Genomic DNA, 18,656 nt, shown 5'->3' on the forward strand with positions numbered 1-18,656 from the left:
TTTCCTCCTTCTTTGATTATCAATTGACCATATGTAATCCAGTTACCGCTCATATTTATTTTCTTTACACTCATAACCTCTAATGGAGACAACCAGTGTGGAACTCTGGGTTCTAATAGGTTTTTGTACCTATCCCATATTTCTATTAGTGAGCGCCGAAATATGTGGTTCCCGAAACCTTTATGAATTTTATTCTTTTCACACCACAAATACCCGTGCCATCCAAATCTGCTGTCAAATCCTTCTAAATCTAATAACTCCTTATTCTCTAATTTTATCCATTCTTTCAACCAGCAAAGACATGCTGCTTCGTAGTATAGTTTCAAGTCCGGCAGAGCGAAGCCTCCTCTTTCCTTTGCATCTGTTAATAACTTAAATTTAATTCTCGGCTTCTTACCCTGCCAGATATACCTTGAGAGCACTCTTTGCCACTCTTTAAAAATTACTACCCCCTTTATTATGGGGATAGTCTGAAACAAAAATAACATCTTTGGAAGAACACTCATTTTAACCATAGAGATTCTACCCCAAAAAGATAACTTCAATCTTCCCCACATCTCCAAATCTTTCCTCATTCCATTCCAGACTGGTGTATAATTATTCTGAAACAAATCAATATTTTTAGGAGTTAACCAAATTCCTAAATATTTTACCTTTTTCACCACCTCTATCTCTATTCTTTGTTGCATTATTTCTATCATACTTTGATCCATATTTTTAGCAATTATTTTAGTTTTCTTCTTGTTTAGTCTGAACCCTGCCACATTTCCAAATTTCTCAATCTCTTCCAATATTTCTTTTACACTTTCTAATGGTTCTTCAATCGTAATTACTAGATCATCTGCAAAGGCTTTCACTTTGTATTCATTCTGACCAACTGTTACCCCTTTTATTAATTCATTTTGTCTCATCGACCTCAAAAAAACCTCTAGGACCATTATAAATAGCAGTGGTGAGAGTGGACATCCCTGTCTAGTTCCTTTTGTTATTTTGATATCTTCTGTAATCACATTATTAACAATTAATTTTGCTTTCTGCTCTGTATAAATTGCCTTTATCCCATTAAAAAACTCTATCCCCACATCCATATATTCCAAGTTCTTCAACATAAAATCCCAAGCAATATTGTCAAAGGCCTTTTCAGCATCTACAAACATTAATATAGTTTGTTTCTCATTCCTGGCAGTCAGATACTCCAAAATATTAATTACATTTCTTATATTCATCTGCCTGCCTGGAAGGAAACCCGCTTGATCTTTGTGAATAATTTCTTGCAATATCTTTTTCAATCTGTTCGCTAAAATCCATGCAAATATCTTATAGTCTGTATTAAGCAGTGAAATAGGCCTGTAATTTTTAACTTGTGTTAAATCTGAGTCCTGTTTAGGGATAAGTGTAATAAATGCTTCTTTCCACGTTTCAGGGATGCCTCTTTCTTTTAAAATAATGTTCATGACTTCTTTCAATGGTGTCATTAAAGCATCTCTCAGTTCTTTATAGTAGCCTGATGTAAATCCATCTGTTTCCAGGGGCTTTCCCCCTTTTCAGTTCCTTTATGGCCTCTTTTATCTCCTCGTTTCCTATTGGGGCATTCAGTTGGTCTTTCTTTTCTGCCGGGATCTTCTGCACCTTTTTTTCTTTCAAAAATCGTTCTATTTTCCTCATATTATTTCTTTTTCTGTTTTTATATAGTTGTCTATAAAAGTCCAAAAATCCTTTTCTAATTCCTTTCGGATTGTCAACCTCTTCTCCGGTTACAATAATTTTATTAATTGTATTTTGCTCTTTTCTCTTTTTGGTTTGCCACGCAAGCCATTTACCAGATTTGTTCGCAAATTCAAAGTTTTTTTGTCTTAACCTTTTAATATTCAGTTCTATTTCTTTATTTATGATCATTGCAAATTGTGTTTGTAAAGTCTTAATCTCTTGTTTTATTTTAAAATTATTTGGTTTTTTAATTAATTTTTGTTCATTGTCCATAATCTGCTTTAGGATTTCTTTTTTCCCTTTTTCTCTATTCTTATTCTTCAAAGAATTCTGTTGGATAAAGAAACCTCTCATCACTGCCTTGCTTGCATCCCATACTACACTCATCTTCGTTCCTTTATTGCTGTTGTCCACAAAATACTCAGTTAGTTTCTTTTGTGCTTTTTCAATGATTTTTTGATCGTCGAAGAGGTAATCATTGATTCTCCATCTAAAGGTTCTTTCCTCGAATCCTTTCAATTCCATTTTTATTGGATTATGGTCTGAAATTATTCTTGGTTGGATCTCAATTTGAAGAATTCTTGGAGTCAAATCGTTCGACACCCATATTTGATCTATTCTTGACATTGACTGATTCGGTTCAGAGAAATAAGTGAATTGTTTTTCCAATGGATATCTGAGTCTCCAAATATCGATCAAATTATAATTCTTTACCATTGCAAAAAAAGTCTTAGGCAATTTTCCTTCTTTGCTTGATGCATCTCTTAGTCTGTCCATTTCCAATGAGACCACTCCATTCATGTCTCCCATTACTATGATTTTCTGGTCCATATATTCAAATAGTTTTTCTTCTAAAGATTTATAAAAACCTGTCTTGTTTCCATTAGGTGCATAGATCCCGACAATTATCAAATTTTCGCCCTGCCATTTGATCCGTACTGCAATCATCTTTCCTTCTTCATCTTTGAAGATTTGTTGTGATTCAATTTTACTTTTGATATATAGAACTACCCCTCTTTTTTTCTCTTTATCTGAAGATACAAATTCGTTTCCTAATCTTTTGTTAATCAAAATTTTCCTATGTTTCCTTGCGACGTGTGTCTCTTGTAAACATATAATGTCCAGATTTTTCTTTTTTTTAAATTGTTCAATTTTATTCCGTTTCCCCCCCCTCATTCATCCCATTAATATTCCAATTCCATAATTTTAGTGCCATGGTGATTTCCAATTAAATAAATTTAGTTTGCTTTTTACGCTTTTATAATTTATCTGACTCTTCTTCTTCCTCTTCTTTTTCTTCTACCTTTTCCCCGTTCTCTTCTTCTTCTTCCCCCGATTCTAATTCATCCTTGGCACCTGCTCCTTTTTCTGCTCCTTTGACTTCTCCAATTTCTCCATCTTCTACTTTTAGTTCCTTATACCTTCTCAGAAACTTCCCTGTTTCTTCTGGACTCGTCAATCTGCGCTTTTTGGTTTTGTAGAAAAATGAAATTCCCTCCGGAAATTCCCACCTGAATTCAATGTTGTTTTTCTTAAGGACCTGCACCAGTGGTTTATACGGGTCTCTTCGTTTCAATAATCTTATTGGTATATCTTTAAAGATGATTATATAACTTCCATCTATATACAATCTTTTCTCTCTGTTCTTCTGTAATATCAAATTTCTCATTTCCCTGTCCTTAAAGGTGATTAGACAGTCTCCTGGGAATTTTCTTGTTTTTGATGTTCTTATTCTCATTCTAAATGCATTTTGTACTGTTTTAGCTACCTCTTCTATTGGTAATTCCATCCATTGGGCTAATTCCGATATCAGTCTCTCTTTAATATTTTCATTCTGTATTTCTGGAATAGCTCTCAACCTCAGATTAACTTCCCTCTGTCACAATTCATTCATAGCAATTGAATCTTTAATTTCTTCTTGTGATTTATTTAATTCCAACATCTCCACTCTAATCCTCTCTTCCTCTCGCTTCACTTCCTTCATTTCTTGTTTCGTCCTCTTAAATCCTTCCTCCAGCGATTGAGTTCTCTTAGATACCTCTTTTAATTGTCCTTTAAGTTCATTAACTGTCTCATCAATTTTTTTATCCATTTTCCCAATCTTATTATCTACTGATTCTAGTTTTGATTCTAAATTATTTTCACTTTGTTTTATTTCGGCAAACATTCTCAAAATTTCTGCTTTAAACTGTTTCTTGTTTGGACCCCTTCCTCTCTACTGGTGTCCCCCCATCTGCCCCTTTCTTTTGCTGGTGTGACATCTTTATTAATTATTCCTTATTATTCAAACAATCTTCAAATATTGATTGAACCAATTTTTACACTGTTACACTTTGTCAATTTTCCAATTTCTAATTATATCATATAGTTCAACTGTAGTTTGGGGATGATGAGGATAATGAAGAGTATAAGATCAGAGTAGAAACCGGAACAAAACAAACTAAATCTTCTTGCCACCAATTAGGCTATTCCTCAGAAAAAAATTGCTTCCCATATAAATCCAATACCTTGCCCAAAGGAAAAGGAATTTCCAAAAATCTTCCCACAAGGCTTCCCAGAAATCTTCCCATAAAAAACCCTTTCCAAGATTATATCCATAGAATCATAGAATCATAGAGTTGGAAGAGACCACAAGGGCCATCGAGTCCAACCCCCTGCCAAGCAATTCAATTAATTAAATCCAATTAATCACGTTCCAAAAAATTATATCCAAATGACAAAGGTCCAAAATTATATCCAAGTGACAAAATCTCAGAGGCAAAATTCCCAAAAAGATGAAGAAAAAAATAAAAACAAACGCAGAACCCTTCACTTGGACTAAAAAGGCACAAGTCACTTCTCAGTATTATATCCCTCAGTATTATATTCCTTCGCCAGGAAAAAAATCAGAGAAAAACAAATTGTAGTATCTCATTCCTTCCACTAGGGTAACAGACAGTTCCTTTAATATACGCAGTTTTAGACTTAAAAGTTCCCAATTCATAAAAAAAGGAAAGAAAAAAAAGGGGTTTCCCAATTGTAATTAATATGCTTAAGTGACAGAGGCAGCTATAATCCTATTTAGCATTAAGGATTCCCATAATAAAGTCTAAAAAGACCTTTATCCGCTGTTTCCACCTAACCGTCGTTCCAACAGAGTTTTAATAATGGAGTCGGAAGCTCCTTTTCCGTTTCAGTGTTCTTTGTTCTTTTAAAAGTGAAAGTAACAAAGCACTTCAGCCTTCTATGTTTCCCTCCGTTGCATCAAAGACCGCAAACTTCTTCAATCTTAACTTTCTGCTCTCCCTTTCTAACTTTAGCAGGCTTAAAACTTTGTAGCTTTTTAAAGAGTTACTTTTAAATAAAGTTCTAGGAGAGAAAGAAAACAGTAACCGCCAGTGGCAACTCACTTTCCCTTTCCAGCTCTGCGCGCCGTGTTGCGTCTATCCTGATTCCAGATGACAGCTGAACTCCAAACTTTTCTCTTTATATTTCGAATCTTTCCTTGATTTGTTACCATGAAATTATAATCCAATTAGGTCCGAATTTCTTCTATTTGAGAATGGAGCGCTTCTCTTGCAAGCTCGGGGCTTTGCTATTCGGGTGTAGAAAATGGCTTCCCGTAGCCCACAGCCCCGCTCCTCTGTTCTCTTCGCTCCTTTTGGAGTTACCTGACGGCCGGGCGGGCTGCTCCTGGCTTCGCTGGGAACCTGTCACTCCGGGTGACCCCCCAGAGATTAAATTTGGGGGCTACTGCGCCCTGTAGCACCCCTTTTCGCCCGAAATAGCACAGGATTCTCCTCACGGAAAAATCCTCGCTTGCGGCAGGATCGCGCTCCACCGGAAGTCCCTCCAGGCCTCTCTGGCTGGCACTTGCAAGTCTGCCTAGGCCACACACACTGTCCCCAGCGTGCGTACATTCCTCTGTACGCAGGAGAACTGCGACATACATCCAGTGGAGCTGTATGCATGCTTAGCAAAGTTCTGCAAGAAGCGAGGCTGTATAGGCGTGTGGCATCACGAAATTTATTAATTTACAGCAAATCAAAGCAACAAAACATGACTGGTGTGAGCAGTGTCTCTCACACACGTCTTCTCTGTCCGAAAGCAGAGAACAAAGAGCAGAAAAATAAAAACACACAGAACGGAAATTCTCTTGTCTGAGTTTCTGTTCCCACACTTCCAGCAGTGTGGAATGTAAATAAGGATCACATGATCCAGCAATGCGAGAATGAATTAGAGACACCCAGGCCTTGCCCTTCACTGGCCTTGCTTTGCACCCTCCTTGAGTGGTGGTGGTGTTATCTGCCTGGTTGGGATGTGTCCTTGAGCTCTGATCAAGCCTCTTGCTTGCCTGAATTTGGGAGGAGAGTGGTGTCTTGAATGTGAAGAAAGGTAAAACCCACCATGTTTGCGTTGCTCACTTTTGTCCCTGCCATGTGGCCCTCAGAATGTTGTTCTGGAAGGAATGTGGCCCTTGGACTGAAAAGGTCCCCCTGCCACTACCCAGTGCATAATTCCATCTACACCTTTTTTGTCTCCTGTTTGGCTGTATCTCACATGGACGTGAAATTTAGCTGCTTGGGAAATTCACTGAGTCCCACCTGTCTTTCCATAGCCAAAATTAAGCTTGAGCGCACATTACCTGTCTTAAGTCAACCTTCCCCCAGCCTGACACTCCCCAGGTGTTTGGGGCTACAACTCCCATCACCTCCAACCATTGGCCGTGCTGGCCAGGGCTGATGGGACTGGTAGTCCAAAACATCTGGTTGGCACAAAGCTGATGAACATCAGCAGCAGTCTTCCACAGTCTCCTCCTTCCTCTTCATTTATTTATTCAATTTATATCCCACTCTTCCTCCTGAAAGTTGAACTTGGGCCTTAGGAGAGAATGACATTGTGATAACATTCCTGTGGCAATTTTCTGCAAAATGAGAGGTCCATTGAAGAGAGACTTCCAAATCCTTGGGGCTTTTGTGCCTCTGAAGTGAGGACAGATAACGCAGGGTCAGTTTCCACAAAATGCTAAACCAAACCATGGCTTAGTTCAAACTTGCAGGTGCTCAAAGAGGAGATGGTGGCTAGTTTGATTCGCCTTGAGGTCCTGCTACTGTGAGCTAAACCATGGTTTGGCTTGCATGTGTCTTCTGGACTTGGACATGTGGTTCAAACTTTAAGTGAGGCAAACCACAGGCTTAAGTTTGGAAAACTTGCTGTAGCCCAAACCAAGACCTAGCTCACAGCAGTAGAATACTGTAAGCAAAGCCATCACAGTCTCCTGTTCTGCGAACCCACATGCTCACACTAAGCCATGGTTTGGCATTGTATTAGTGTGAACTAGGTCACAGAAATCTCGGAACGGTCCGTTCTGGTGAGAGATGCACCTTTGTCCTCTCCTTTGCCCCACAGTCTTCGTACATGAAGGAGCTTAATGAAGATCAAAGGACAGCTATTGAAACTGCTTACACCTTCGTGATGAAGCTGCCTTCATTGCCCAAAGTTTGCTTGATCCATGGGCCACCTGGGACTGGGAAATCTAAGACTATCCTTGGGCTCCTTTACCGAATCCTCAGCAAGGTAGGTCAGGTTGGTAACACCCTGCATGTGCTGGTCCTTGTAAGATGTGTGAGAATATCGAGAAGGCTGGACAACAAATGGCATTCCAGTAATAATAATAATTATTATTAATAATAATAATATAATTTATTTGCACCCTGCCTTCCATATGCAGCTTCCAGCGTATATAAAGACGTAGTAAAACATTAAGCCTTAAAAAGCTTCCCTATACAGGGCTGCCTTCAGATGTCTACTGAAGGTAATATAGTTACTCATCTCCTTGACATCTGATGGGAGGGCGTTCCACAGGGCACCACTACTGAGAAGGCTCTCTGTCTGGTTCCCTGTCACTTCACTTCTCGCAGTGGGAACCGCCAGAAGGCCCTCGGTGCTGGTTCTCTGTGTTCATGCTGGGCCAAGGGTGTTTAGGGATTTAAAGGTCAGCACCAACACTTTGAATTGTATTGGGAAACATACTGAGAGCCAAGGTACATCTTTCAGGACCAGTGTTATATGGTCTCGGCAGCCACTCCCAGTCACCAGTCTAGCTGCTGCATTCTGGATTAGTTGTAGTTTCCAAGTCACCTTCAAAGGTAGTCCCACATAGAGCGCATTGCGGTAGTCTAAGCAGGAGATAACTAGACCATGTATAACTCTGGTGGGACAGTGCGCAGGCAGGTAGGGTCTCAGCCTGCGTACCAGGTGGAGCTGGTAGACAGCCGCCCTGGACATAGAATTAACCTGGGACTCCATGGACAGCTGTGAGTCCAAAATGACTCCCAGGCCGCGCATCTGGTCCTTCAGGGGCACAGTTGCCCCATTCAGGAACAGGCTGTTGTGTGTCACATGCCTGTTTACTTTCAGCACTCGCTGGGAACTTCCGTTTGCATATAGCTTTTGCTTTGCTGTTTTGCTGGACACGAAGGGATGCAGACATGTTTTCCTTTGTTCCTGAACTATGCTGAATAAATGCTGTACATTATGCTTGCACATCTCTCTGTCTGCCTCTTCTGCTGTGAGGTGATTTACACACTCTGCTGACAGAGCGTGCACGGGTCTCTAAACGTATCTGAGGCTTGTGTGACTGTTTGATGCTGTTCCAAGGGAGACCGGCTGCCAACTGGTGGCTGGAGCCAGCTGGGGGCCTGTCTGATGCCTGCCTGATGCCCCCGACTCCTGGCAGTATCCCAACAAAAGGGTTTCGGGCCCAGATCCATGGCGCTTACAGGAGAGTAAGACTGCTGATGGCTCCCAGCAGAGACAGAGGTATGTGAAGCTGATTGTCCCGGCCACAGCTAGAAGGCTTTTGAAGTCTGTGCCAAGAACCAATTAGGCCGGAGAGAGAAGCACGCTATGTCTGATTTACGACGTGCTTAAGATAAGGCTGATTGTAAATTGTATCCAGTTCCAAGGCTTGCGTGAAGAGCAGGAATGGATCTTTTACAAGCCTCAGATGGGGTTCCGTGCCCAAAGCTTAATGGCCACAGTTATCAGACCTGGGCAAGGTACTGCAAGGCCAGTTGAGAAGGCTTGGTGTGTGGCACACTGTTTCTGAGGACCCCCAAGCACCTCTGATTGATGCATGGGTTGTACAAGATTCAAGAGCCATGGGGGTAATTCTGCTCTCAGTAGCTCCAGAAGAGTTAATTACCCTGGCTGGCAAGACCAGCTCGCGTGAGATGTGGGAGGGGCTTCAGGCCTCACATCTCCAACAAGAAGCTAGGTCTGTGTTGCTTTACTTCAAAAAGCTGCACAAGAAGTGTTTGGAGCCGGGGGGGGGAACCTCAGAAGTCATGTCCTAGAGTTACAGAAACTCAGACAGGAATTGACTCAAAAGAGGTTTCAACATGCCAGAATCTCTGTTTGCAATCCTTATCCTGGATTCTTTAGATGTGAGCTGCCGCGCTGTGGCGAGCCAGCTGGCAACTCTTCCTGCGCAGGAGCTCACAGCTTCAAAAGTTTTGGTGACCTTGCAAAACGAATATGATTGGAGGAATGCAGCTGAACCAGCTTGTGTGCTTCAGGGGGAGCAGTGTGGGAGAGCATTCCAGCCTCCAGGGGGAGCCAAGGCGTTGGCAGCTGTGAAGTGCTGGAACTGTGGAAATCAGGGTCACTTACAACGTCATTGCCCAAAGGCTGGAGGGAAACAAAAGAAGAAGCCTGCAGATGGCCAGAAGCAGGGGGGCAAGAAACCCAAGCTGGTGAAAAACAAGGCTTTGTTTGCTGGAACTGCTTCTCCAAAGGCCAAAGGCAGATTGGTTGTGGATTCAGGAGCGTTGACGCACGTAGTGAAGGATCGGCTTCTGTTTATTTCCTTCACACCTCAGGATGGGGAAATTCAGCAGGCTGATGGTAAGACTCTGAGAGTTGCAGGAGTCGGGACAGTGAAACTGGCAAGTCTGCATACAATCATCAGCAAAGTACTTTTTGTTCCAGATTCTGCAGACAATTTGCTCAGCATCCCACAGCTGACTGAGCAAGACTTTGAGATTTCTTTCAAGAAGGGCATCTGTGTCATCAGGAAGGGCAAAGAGGACATTTTGCATGCAAAGTTTGTTGATGGCTTGTTCTTGATAACTTATGATGACAAAGCTGTTGGTGTGTCTAATGTTGAATCTTTTTGTGTTGCACAAACTAACAAAGTTCTTCATGCAGGATGTATTCACGAGGCGCACCGAAGATTTGGTCACATGTCTTGTCAGGCACTGGCCAAAATGGCTGGGTTGGTTCAGGGTTTGAACATCAAGCCCTGTAAGTTTCACATGAAATGTGTATCTTGTGCAGAGAACAAGGTGAAGGTTGCTCCAAAAGGCAAGGTGTCTAGCAGACAGGCTTCCAAACCCTACCAGCTAGTCCACGCAGACCTGGTTGGTCCACTTGCTCCCTCTTTGGGTGGAGCAAGGTACTTCATGGTTTTAATTGATTCTTTTTCTAGGTACATTCATGTGTTTATGCTCCAGCAGAAGTCAGAAGTGTTTCCTAGGTTCAAGGCGTTCTGTGCTTGGTTGGAGAATGCTCACAGTAAACGCATTGGCTGTTTGTTTACTGATTGAGGCGGTGAATTCACTTCTCAGCAGTTTGAAGCTTTCCTGACTGAGAAGGGACTCCAGCACGACCTCTCAAGTCCCAGATCTCCATGGGAGAATGGACTTTGCGAGTGGGCAAACCAAACTTTGCTGCAAGGCCTAAAAACCTTGTTGCATGATGCCAATCTCCCTGAGAAATATTGGGCGGAGTCTTTGAATACTTTTGTTTATACGTATAATAGGAGACTGTCATCGCCTATTGGTTGTGCTCCCTATGAGAAGATGTTTGGTAAGAAACCTTACGTCAAGCACATGAGAATCTTTGGTTCTGACATGTGGGTCTGCACCCCACAGAGCAGCAAGCTTGGGAAGCGTGGGACACATGGTTTGTTCATGGGGTACGAAAAAGGTGCGTACAGGGTATTCATGACTGTCCATTAGGTTCACAAAGAGTGTTGAGTACAATCCTAAGTGGGGGGGGGGGATGTGGGAATTTTCCAGAGTCACTCAGAGGAGGATGAAGATGATGAGGAAGCTGAGGATGATGATCAGAGTTCGGATTCTAGTTCAGTGGGCGGCGCTGCTGCTGCTGTCAGCGACAGTGATGACACAGCAGACTACAAGAGCGCAAAGGCCTCAGTCAGACCATCTGATGCGTCTGACATTGAACTGGAAGAACCCCTGTTCACCATTGGCCACTTTTCTCCTAAGAAGGAGGAGATGAGTGCAGAAGACTTGCGTCTAGCACGCAGATCTGAAAGGGCCAAAAAAAGGCAAACCTCCAAAGAGATTTGCTGATGAGTTTGCTAAGACAGCAACTGCTGTTCTTGGTAGCTCAGAAAAGGTGTGGGAACCTTCAAGCTTCAAAGAGGTCCAGGAGTTAACCTCGAAGGATGCTGAACCATGGCTTAATGCCATGAAGGCTGAAGTTGATTACTTGAATAGGAACCAAACCTGGGAGCTGGTGCCAACAGTCCCAGGAATGAGGCTGGTTGGCAGCAAATGGGTCTTCAAGGCCAAGACAGACCAGAATGGCAAGGTTGTCAGGCACAAAGCCAGACTGGTCGCCAGAGGTTTTTCACAGATACCAGGACAGGAATAGAAGAAGAAGAAGAGTTTGGATTTGATATCCCGCCTTTCACTCCCCTTCAGGAGTCTCAAAGCGGCTAACAATCTCCTTTCCCTTCCTCCCCCACAACAAACACTCTGTGAGGTGAGTGAGGCTGAGAGACTTCAAAGAAGTGTGACTGGCCCAAGGTCACCCAGCAGCTGCATGTGGAGGAGCAGAGACGCGAACCCGGTTCCCCAGATTACGAGACTACCGCTCTTAACCACTACACCACACTGGCTCTCCAATACCAGAAGACCTACTCACCCACCGTCAAGTATGAGAGCATTAGACTAATGCTCAAGATTGTTGCAGAGGAGAAACTGCACGTTTCTCATCACAATGTGAACACAGCTTTTTTTGTACGGGATTTTGGGGGAGGAGCTGTATATGCTTCTACCTGATGGAGTGCAGGTACAGAAGGGAATGGTCTGTAAACTACGGAAGTCCCTATATGGCCTCAAGCAGAGTGCCAGGTGTTGTGACACAAAACTCACTGAGACATTGCTTTCTCTAGGTTTTCACCAAGGCATGTGTGTTTGTCAAAGAGGAGGGGCAAAACAAACGGTATTGTTTATGTTTTTTTGATGATCTTCTTTTGTTTTGGAAGAATCAGGCTTTGTACCAAAGCACCCTAGCTCAGCTGAAGGAGCACTTTGACATGAAGGATCTTGGTGAGGTATCTGTCAGGGAACTGCCATCGGAAGGAAGGGAAGTGAAAGGGCTCACACAGGTTGGGAGAGACTCAGCAGCTGAACCAGTAGGGGGAGAGGAGCTGAGCTGAGGGAAAGGGAGCTGGAGGGATGGCTCAGAGACACTTCCAGCGAAAACAGTGGGGAGGTTTCAGGACCTCCTGTAGGGACACCCACTCCTCGCCGGAAACTGTCACGCAGAGAGTCCAGAAGACGTGTTTCCGTTAAGGAGCTTTTATGTTGGAAGCGATTCCGAAAGCAACCACTGTCGGAATCTGCCAGCGACTGACGGAGCCATGTTTAAGGGGCTCCGTTACAGACAGAGGTTTGCAAACTTGACCAAACTCTGAGGGACTAGGATTTTACACACAAGCAGCTCATCGTCCCATCACAGCATTCCGACAGTCTTCGTGAGCAGCTTGTGCAGGAGAAGGCATCATGAGCAACCCAGCCGGAACCGGAGAAGCAGGAGCTGGAGCGGGTCCAAGCCTGGAAGAAAGGTACCGGGTGTTGGAGGTCCAGCTAGCGCTGCAGACGGCGAGGCTTGAGGAGAGGAGGGCTCAGGATGCAGACAAAAAAGGGAAAGACACCCAGCTCGTCAGAAAGGTACCAGGATTGGTGCAGAAGTTTGGGGGGGAGCCCAAAGACTATCATGGCTTTCGGACAGAGATGCAATATGCCCTCAATCTGCAGTTTGATGAATTCCCTGACGAGGAATCACGAGTGGCTTTCGTGATTGGGCATCTTGAAAAGGGGGCGAGAGACTGGGTTAGACCCCTGATGGCAGCGAATAGTGACGTCCTAAAGGACACGATGAAGTTCTTTCGCGCCATGGATCTGATGTTTTCCAGCGATATTGAACAGGGAGTGGTCCGCAGACAGTTAATGGCTTGCAAACAGGGGAGCCGATCTGTCCGTGAGTACTGGACTGAGTTCACCATGTTGATCCATAAATTGGGGTGGGATCTATCGGCGGAACCCATTCAAATGCTCTTTGAAGAAGGGCTTTCTTCGGCTGTGAAAGACGAACTTTCCCGGGCGCCCAGGGCGGAGTCTATGGACCAGCTGACCAAATCAGCGCTGACCATAGGAGCGCGCCAGGAGGCGAGAGCATTGGAGAGGCGGGAAGGGAAGGGGGAACGTTGGAAGGAGTTCCGCATTCCAGACATTCCAGAGCCAACTTTCCCGCCGGCAGAGCCGATGGAAATCGGAACAGCGCGCGCGCGCGCAGTTTCAAAGCCCAGTGAGGGGGGAAAGAAGGAGGGAAAAGGCGCCCGGAAATGCTATCTCTGCCAACAGCCAGGTCACTTTGCCAGAGTCTGCCCCCAGAGGAAGGAATGGCAAGGGATGGTAGGAGCTGTGGAGGGAAGAGAGGAAGAAATACCGAAGCAAGTAAAAGCCAACGCCTGGCTGCCACCGTCGGGGCACAGCAGCCAGGCCAAAGAGCAGTGAAAGTGCCCACGCCAGAACCTCCTAAACCCGCCCTAGTGATAGAAGTGGCGCTAGAGCTGCCAAACGGACACCCTCTAAAGATAAAGGCGCTGTTGGACTCAGGCAGCTCCTGCAATTTCATGAGCAAAGAGTTTGCAGCTGAACACCAGATACAGACGATCCCTTTAAGCAACCCCCTGCAGGTGACCACGATCGATGGCAGGGAGCTGTTGGGAGGAGAAGTCAGCTTGCAGACCGTCCCAATGATAATGAAGGTGGCAAGGCACACCGAACTGATAGCGTTTAATGTGGCCACCTTGGGAGGAGCTCCCATTATATTGGGGATGAGCTGGCTAGCGTTACATGATCCGCTGGTGGGCTGGCATCAGAGAGTGGTTTCTTTTGGTTCAGCACATTGCTTAGAACACTGCAAAGAGGGAAAGGGTTTGGCAGGGGCCCAAGCCACCCTAGCAGGGACTGAAGTAACGGAGAACGTGAAGGTACCACGACAATACGCAGATCTCCGCGACGTCTTCAGCGAAAGGGAAGCTGACCAACTACCCCCGCATAGACCCTTTGACTGTCAAATCAATTTACTCCCTGGGGCACAGCTCCCTGTAGGCAAGCTGTACGCCATGTCAGACAGAGAGATGCAGGAGCTAAGAGAGTTCATTGACAAGAACCTGAAGAGAGGGTTCATCAGAGAGTCCAGGGCGGTGGGGGGCAGCCCAGTGTTTTTTGTGGATAAAAAAAACACGAACAAGCCGAGGCTTGTGTGTGACTTCAGGGCCTTAAATGCAGTGTCAGAACCAGTGGCTTTCCCTATGCCCAGGATTGACGACATTTTGACAAGGGTCAGGAAGGGAAAGATTTTTACTAAACTGGACCTAAGGGGGGCGTACAACCTGATACGAATAAGGAAGGGGGATGAATGGAAAACCACCATGTTCACCCCTTTGGGGGCATTTGAATATTTAGTTATGCCCTTCGGCCTACAAGGAGGCTCCGCGTGCTTTCAATCGTTTATGAACCACGTCCTGGGGCCTTTGCTTTACAAGAATTGTGTGGCCTTCTTAGACGACGTGTTGGTGTATTCTGAGAATGAGGAGCAGCATGTGAGAGACGTCAGAGAAGTGTTGAGCAGGCTGCAAGCCAACCAGCTGTGGGTGAAACTGGAGAAGTGTCAGTTTCATACCAAGGAGGTGGAATTCCTGGGGTATCGCCTGTCAGACAAGGGATTGGCCATGGATCCCGGCAAGGTCCAGGCGGTGCTGGAATGGAAAACACCCAAAACAAGGAAGGATGTGCAGAGGTTCCTAGGATTTGGGAACTTCTATCGTAAGTTCATCCGAAACTTTGCCCACCTGACGGCGCCCATTACGGACTGTCTCAGCAGTAAGAAGAAGTTCGTTTGGACTGAGGAGGCGGAGCGAGCATTTGAGGAACTAAAAAGGGCCTTCGCCTCGGAACAACAACTCCTGCATGTGGATTTACAAAAACCGATGAGAGTGGAAACTGACGCATCAGACAGAGCTATTGGGGCGGTGCTTCTGCAGCCAGGGAAGGAGGAGTCAGAGTGGAGACCGTGTGCCTTTTTTTCGCGAAAGCTGAACAAATCCGAGAGGAACTACACGGTGTATGACCGAGAACTACTAGCCATTCATGAGGCGTTCCGGAGATGGAGGCACCTGCTAATTGGCGCACAACATAAGGTGCAAGTGTGCACTGACCACAAGAACCTAGAGTATTGGAGGACGGCACGAGTGCTCAACCAACGGCAAGTGAGATGGGCCCAGGAGTTCTCCAAATTTAACTTTGAGATTTGTTACGTGCCAGGCCCAGAGAACATTAGGGCGGACGCTCTCTCACGCAAACCTGAATATTTGGAGGGGGAGGGAGCACCAGAAGAGAGACATGTCATTCCAGAGGACCGCTGGGTGTGTGGGGCGGCATTGGTGGGACAAAGAGAACTGGTAGAGGAAACAGAGAATGATGAATACGCCCAGAATAAGCTCAGAGGTCTTAGGGGTGAGGGAGAGGAACCAGGGGGTTTCGAGGAAAGAAATGGAGCTTTGTATTACAAAGGGGCACTGTATATCCCTGAAGGAGACTTAAGGGGGAGGGTACTCAAGCAGTTGCACGACAGCCCCACGGCGGGGCATTTTGGACAACACAAAACCATGTGGTTGGTCACCAGGGAATTTTGGTGGCCTAAGGTGAGGGAAGATGTACGGGAGTATGTAAGAGGGTGTGAGCAATGCCAGCGAGCCAAAGGGGAGAGGCGGGCACCGGCGGGGCTATTAGAACCCTTACCAACCCCAGAACGACCTTGGGAGGCAGTGTCGATAGATTTTATGACTGATCTGCCGAAGTCCAAGGGGAAAACAGCCATCATGGTGGTGGTAGACCTACTAACAAAGATGTGCCACTTTGTAGCCTGCTCGCATGCAGTCACGGCGGAAGAGACAGCGAAGTTATTTGTAGAACACATTTTTAGGTTGCACGGGGTGCCATTGAGGGTGGTCTCAGACCGAGGAAAACAATTTACTTCCAGGTTCTGGAGGAAGCTCATGAGCTTACTGCAGGTGGAGGTCAACTTTTCGACTGCCCGGCACCCTGAAACCAACGGGCAGGCGGAAAGAGCAAACGGGGTCCTCCAGCAATACCTGAGGTGTTATGTCAATGACAGAGAGAATGACTGGGTAGAAAAGTTGGCGCTGGCGGAATTTGCCTACAACAATGCCGAGAATGTGTCCACAGGGATGAGCCCCTTCTTGGCTAATTATGGGTGTCATCCCAGGGCTTTCCCAGGGGGAGAAGGGGAGAGATGGGGTGTCCCGGCAGCCGAGCATTTTGTAGAAGAAATGGAAGCAATCCATCGTCAGCTCCAACTCAACTTAGAAAGGGCGAAGGAAGAATACAAGAGGCAGGCAGACAAGAACCGAAGGGAAGGTGAAACCATAAGGGTGGGAGATAGGGTGTGGCTGTCAACCCAAGGGTTGCCGTTCAAAGGAGGTTGTAAGAAATTAAGACCCAGGAGATTGGGTCCCTTTGAGGTCATTCAACAGGTCAACCCAGTGGCTTTCAGGCTCCGGTTACCCAACCACATGAAACTGCACCCAGTATTTCACAGGTCGTTACTGTCACCGTATGAGGGGGGACGAGAAGGGATGGCCACTCGGGGACCGGTCATAGAAGAAAGGGAATGCAGCAGCCATGTGGCAGAAATCCTCGACGCCAGATGGAAGGGGGATCAGGTGGAGTATTTGGTAGCGTGGGAAGGAGAACCGGAGTCAGAAAACACTTGGGTAATGGCAGAAGATATCAATGACGAGGTATTGATAGAAACGTTCCATCAAAGGTTCCCAAGGAAACCTCAGCCTGTGGAGAGGTTCCGGAGGGAATACTTTGGGACCACCGATGAGGAGGAGGAGTTGGAAGGATTCTCGGAATCGGAAGGGGAAGGGGAGATGGACTCTGAGGAGGAGGAGTACTTCGAGACCAGGAACCGCAACAGGTGGAGAGAAGTGTTCGGGACATCGGAAGATGAAGGAAGTTCATTCCGGGGTTTTGCCTCCTCACCGCCCGTAGAGGAGGGGGCGAGAGGGGATGAAGGGGGCCCTGGAGGGGAGGTGGATGTCAGGGAACTGCCATCGGAAGGAAGGGAAGTGAAAGGGCTCACACAGGTTGGGAGAGACTCAGCAGCTGAAGAGGGAACCAGTAGGGGGAGAGGAGCTGAGCTGAGGGAAAGGGAGCTGGAGGGATGGCTCAGAGACACTTCCAGCGAAAACAGTGGGGAGGTTTCAGGACCTCCTGTAGGGACACCCACTCCTCGCCGGAAACTGTCACGCAGAGAGTCCAGAAGACGTGTTTCCGTTAAGGAGCTTTTATGTTGGAAGCGATTCCGAAAGCAACCACTGTCGGAATCTGCCAGCGACTGACGGAGCCATGTTTAAGGGGCTCCGTTACAGACAGAGGTTTGCAAACTTGACCAAACTCTGAGGGACTAGGATTTTACACACAAGCAGCTCATCGTCCCATCACAGCATCCAACTATCTTTCTCTGCAGGTGGAGAAGGACCAAGCAGGTAATTTTCTGGTACACCAAACACAGAAAATTGCTGGTGTATTAACCAGGCTGAATTTGGTTGATGCAAACCCAGCAGAAACACTGATGGTGACAGTCCCCCACCCACCCCCTGCCCCCCTGAAACAGTACTTCTGTCTTGTCAGGATTCAGTCTCAATCTGTTAGCCGCCATCTATCCTCCAACCACCTCCAGACACTCACGCAAGACATTCTTTTTTTTAAAAAAAATATATTTATTAATAGTTTCAGAATTACAAAAAAAAGAAAAAATAAGAAACAACACTACAATACATAAAAAAGGAGAAAAAAAGCAAAACATAAAAGCCAATACAACAATACAGCAAAAATATAAAAAAGAAGAAAAAAAAGACACAAATCCCATATTACATATCTTTAACTTCCATTTGCTTGTTTCATTGACCTCCTCACACCTCCCTTTTTGTATTCTAGTTTAATTAGTTATTTCAGCAAGTTCTTTCCATCTTTCTCAATTTTTATTAGATAATTTATCTTAATTTATCTTAACAATTTAACCTATTAATTAACTCAACAAATCCTTTCCATCTTTTCCCCATATTCTGTTATTCAAATTACCATAATTTATTTAACCTTATCTTACCGTAAAATACCTTAGAGCTTGATACTTAATACTCAGTTATACATAACTCCTCATATCATTTCTACTAGAGCCATATAGTTTCATTCCAACATTTTCCCTAATATTCATTAATTTTAGATTAATTCCCTAAATAAAAATTTTTCTTTATAAATTTTCTTCCAGTCTTCATCCAACGTCTCTTCTTCCTGGTCTCGGGTCATGTCAGTCCTTACTGGTCCCACGATCTTAATCTCACAGCTGTAGAGTCCTCAAGTAGACTGCAGCAACAATTTAACAAGCTCCCTCTAGAGGAGACAATTTCTATTTGTATCCATCTTTTTAAGGCAAGTCCAACAAAGGAAAATTACTTTCATTTTTCAGATATTTTGTTTCTTTGGAATGCAAAAGGCAACATTGGAATCAGTTTATTTCTCTTCTTTAGCTATCTGTCAAAGTATTCCATTCACAGT

The 18,656-nt window shown here is 45.0% G+C and overlaps 1 protein-coding gene across 1 annotated transcript in view; it reads left to right on the forward strand.

The window, feature by feature from the left end:
* The window catches only part of LOC308467792 (putative helicase senataxin), a 232,024-nt gene that overhangs the window by 139,458 nt on the left and 73,910 nt on the right, over positions 1-18,656 (forward strand). Inside the window, exon 13 of the mRNA XM_080989496.1 lies at positions 7,096-7,263. Coding sequence (XP_080845622.1) covers positions 7,096-7,263 — 168 coding nt within the window. The remainder of the gene's footprint in view (positions 1-7,095; positions 7,264-18,656) is intronic.

This window comes from Podarcis pityusensis, assembly GCF_964106645.2.
Source record: "Podarcis pityusensis genome assembly, chromosome: W".
Classification (NCBI taxonomy): domain Eukaryota; kingdom Metazoa; phylum Chordata; class Lepidosauria; order Squamata; family Lacertidae; genus Podarcis; species Podarcis pityusensis.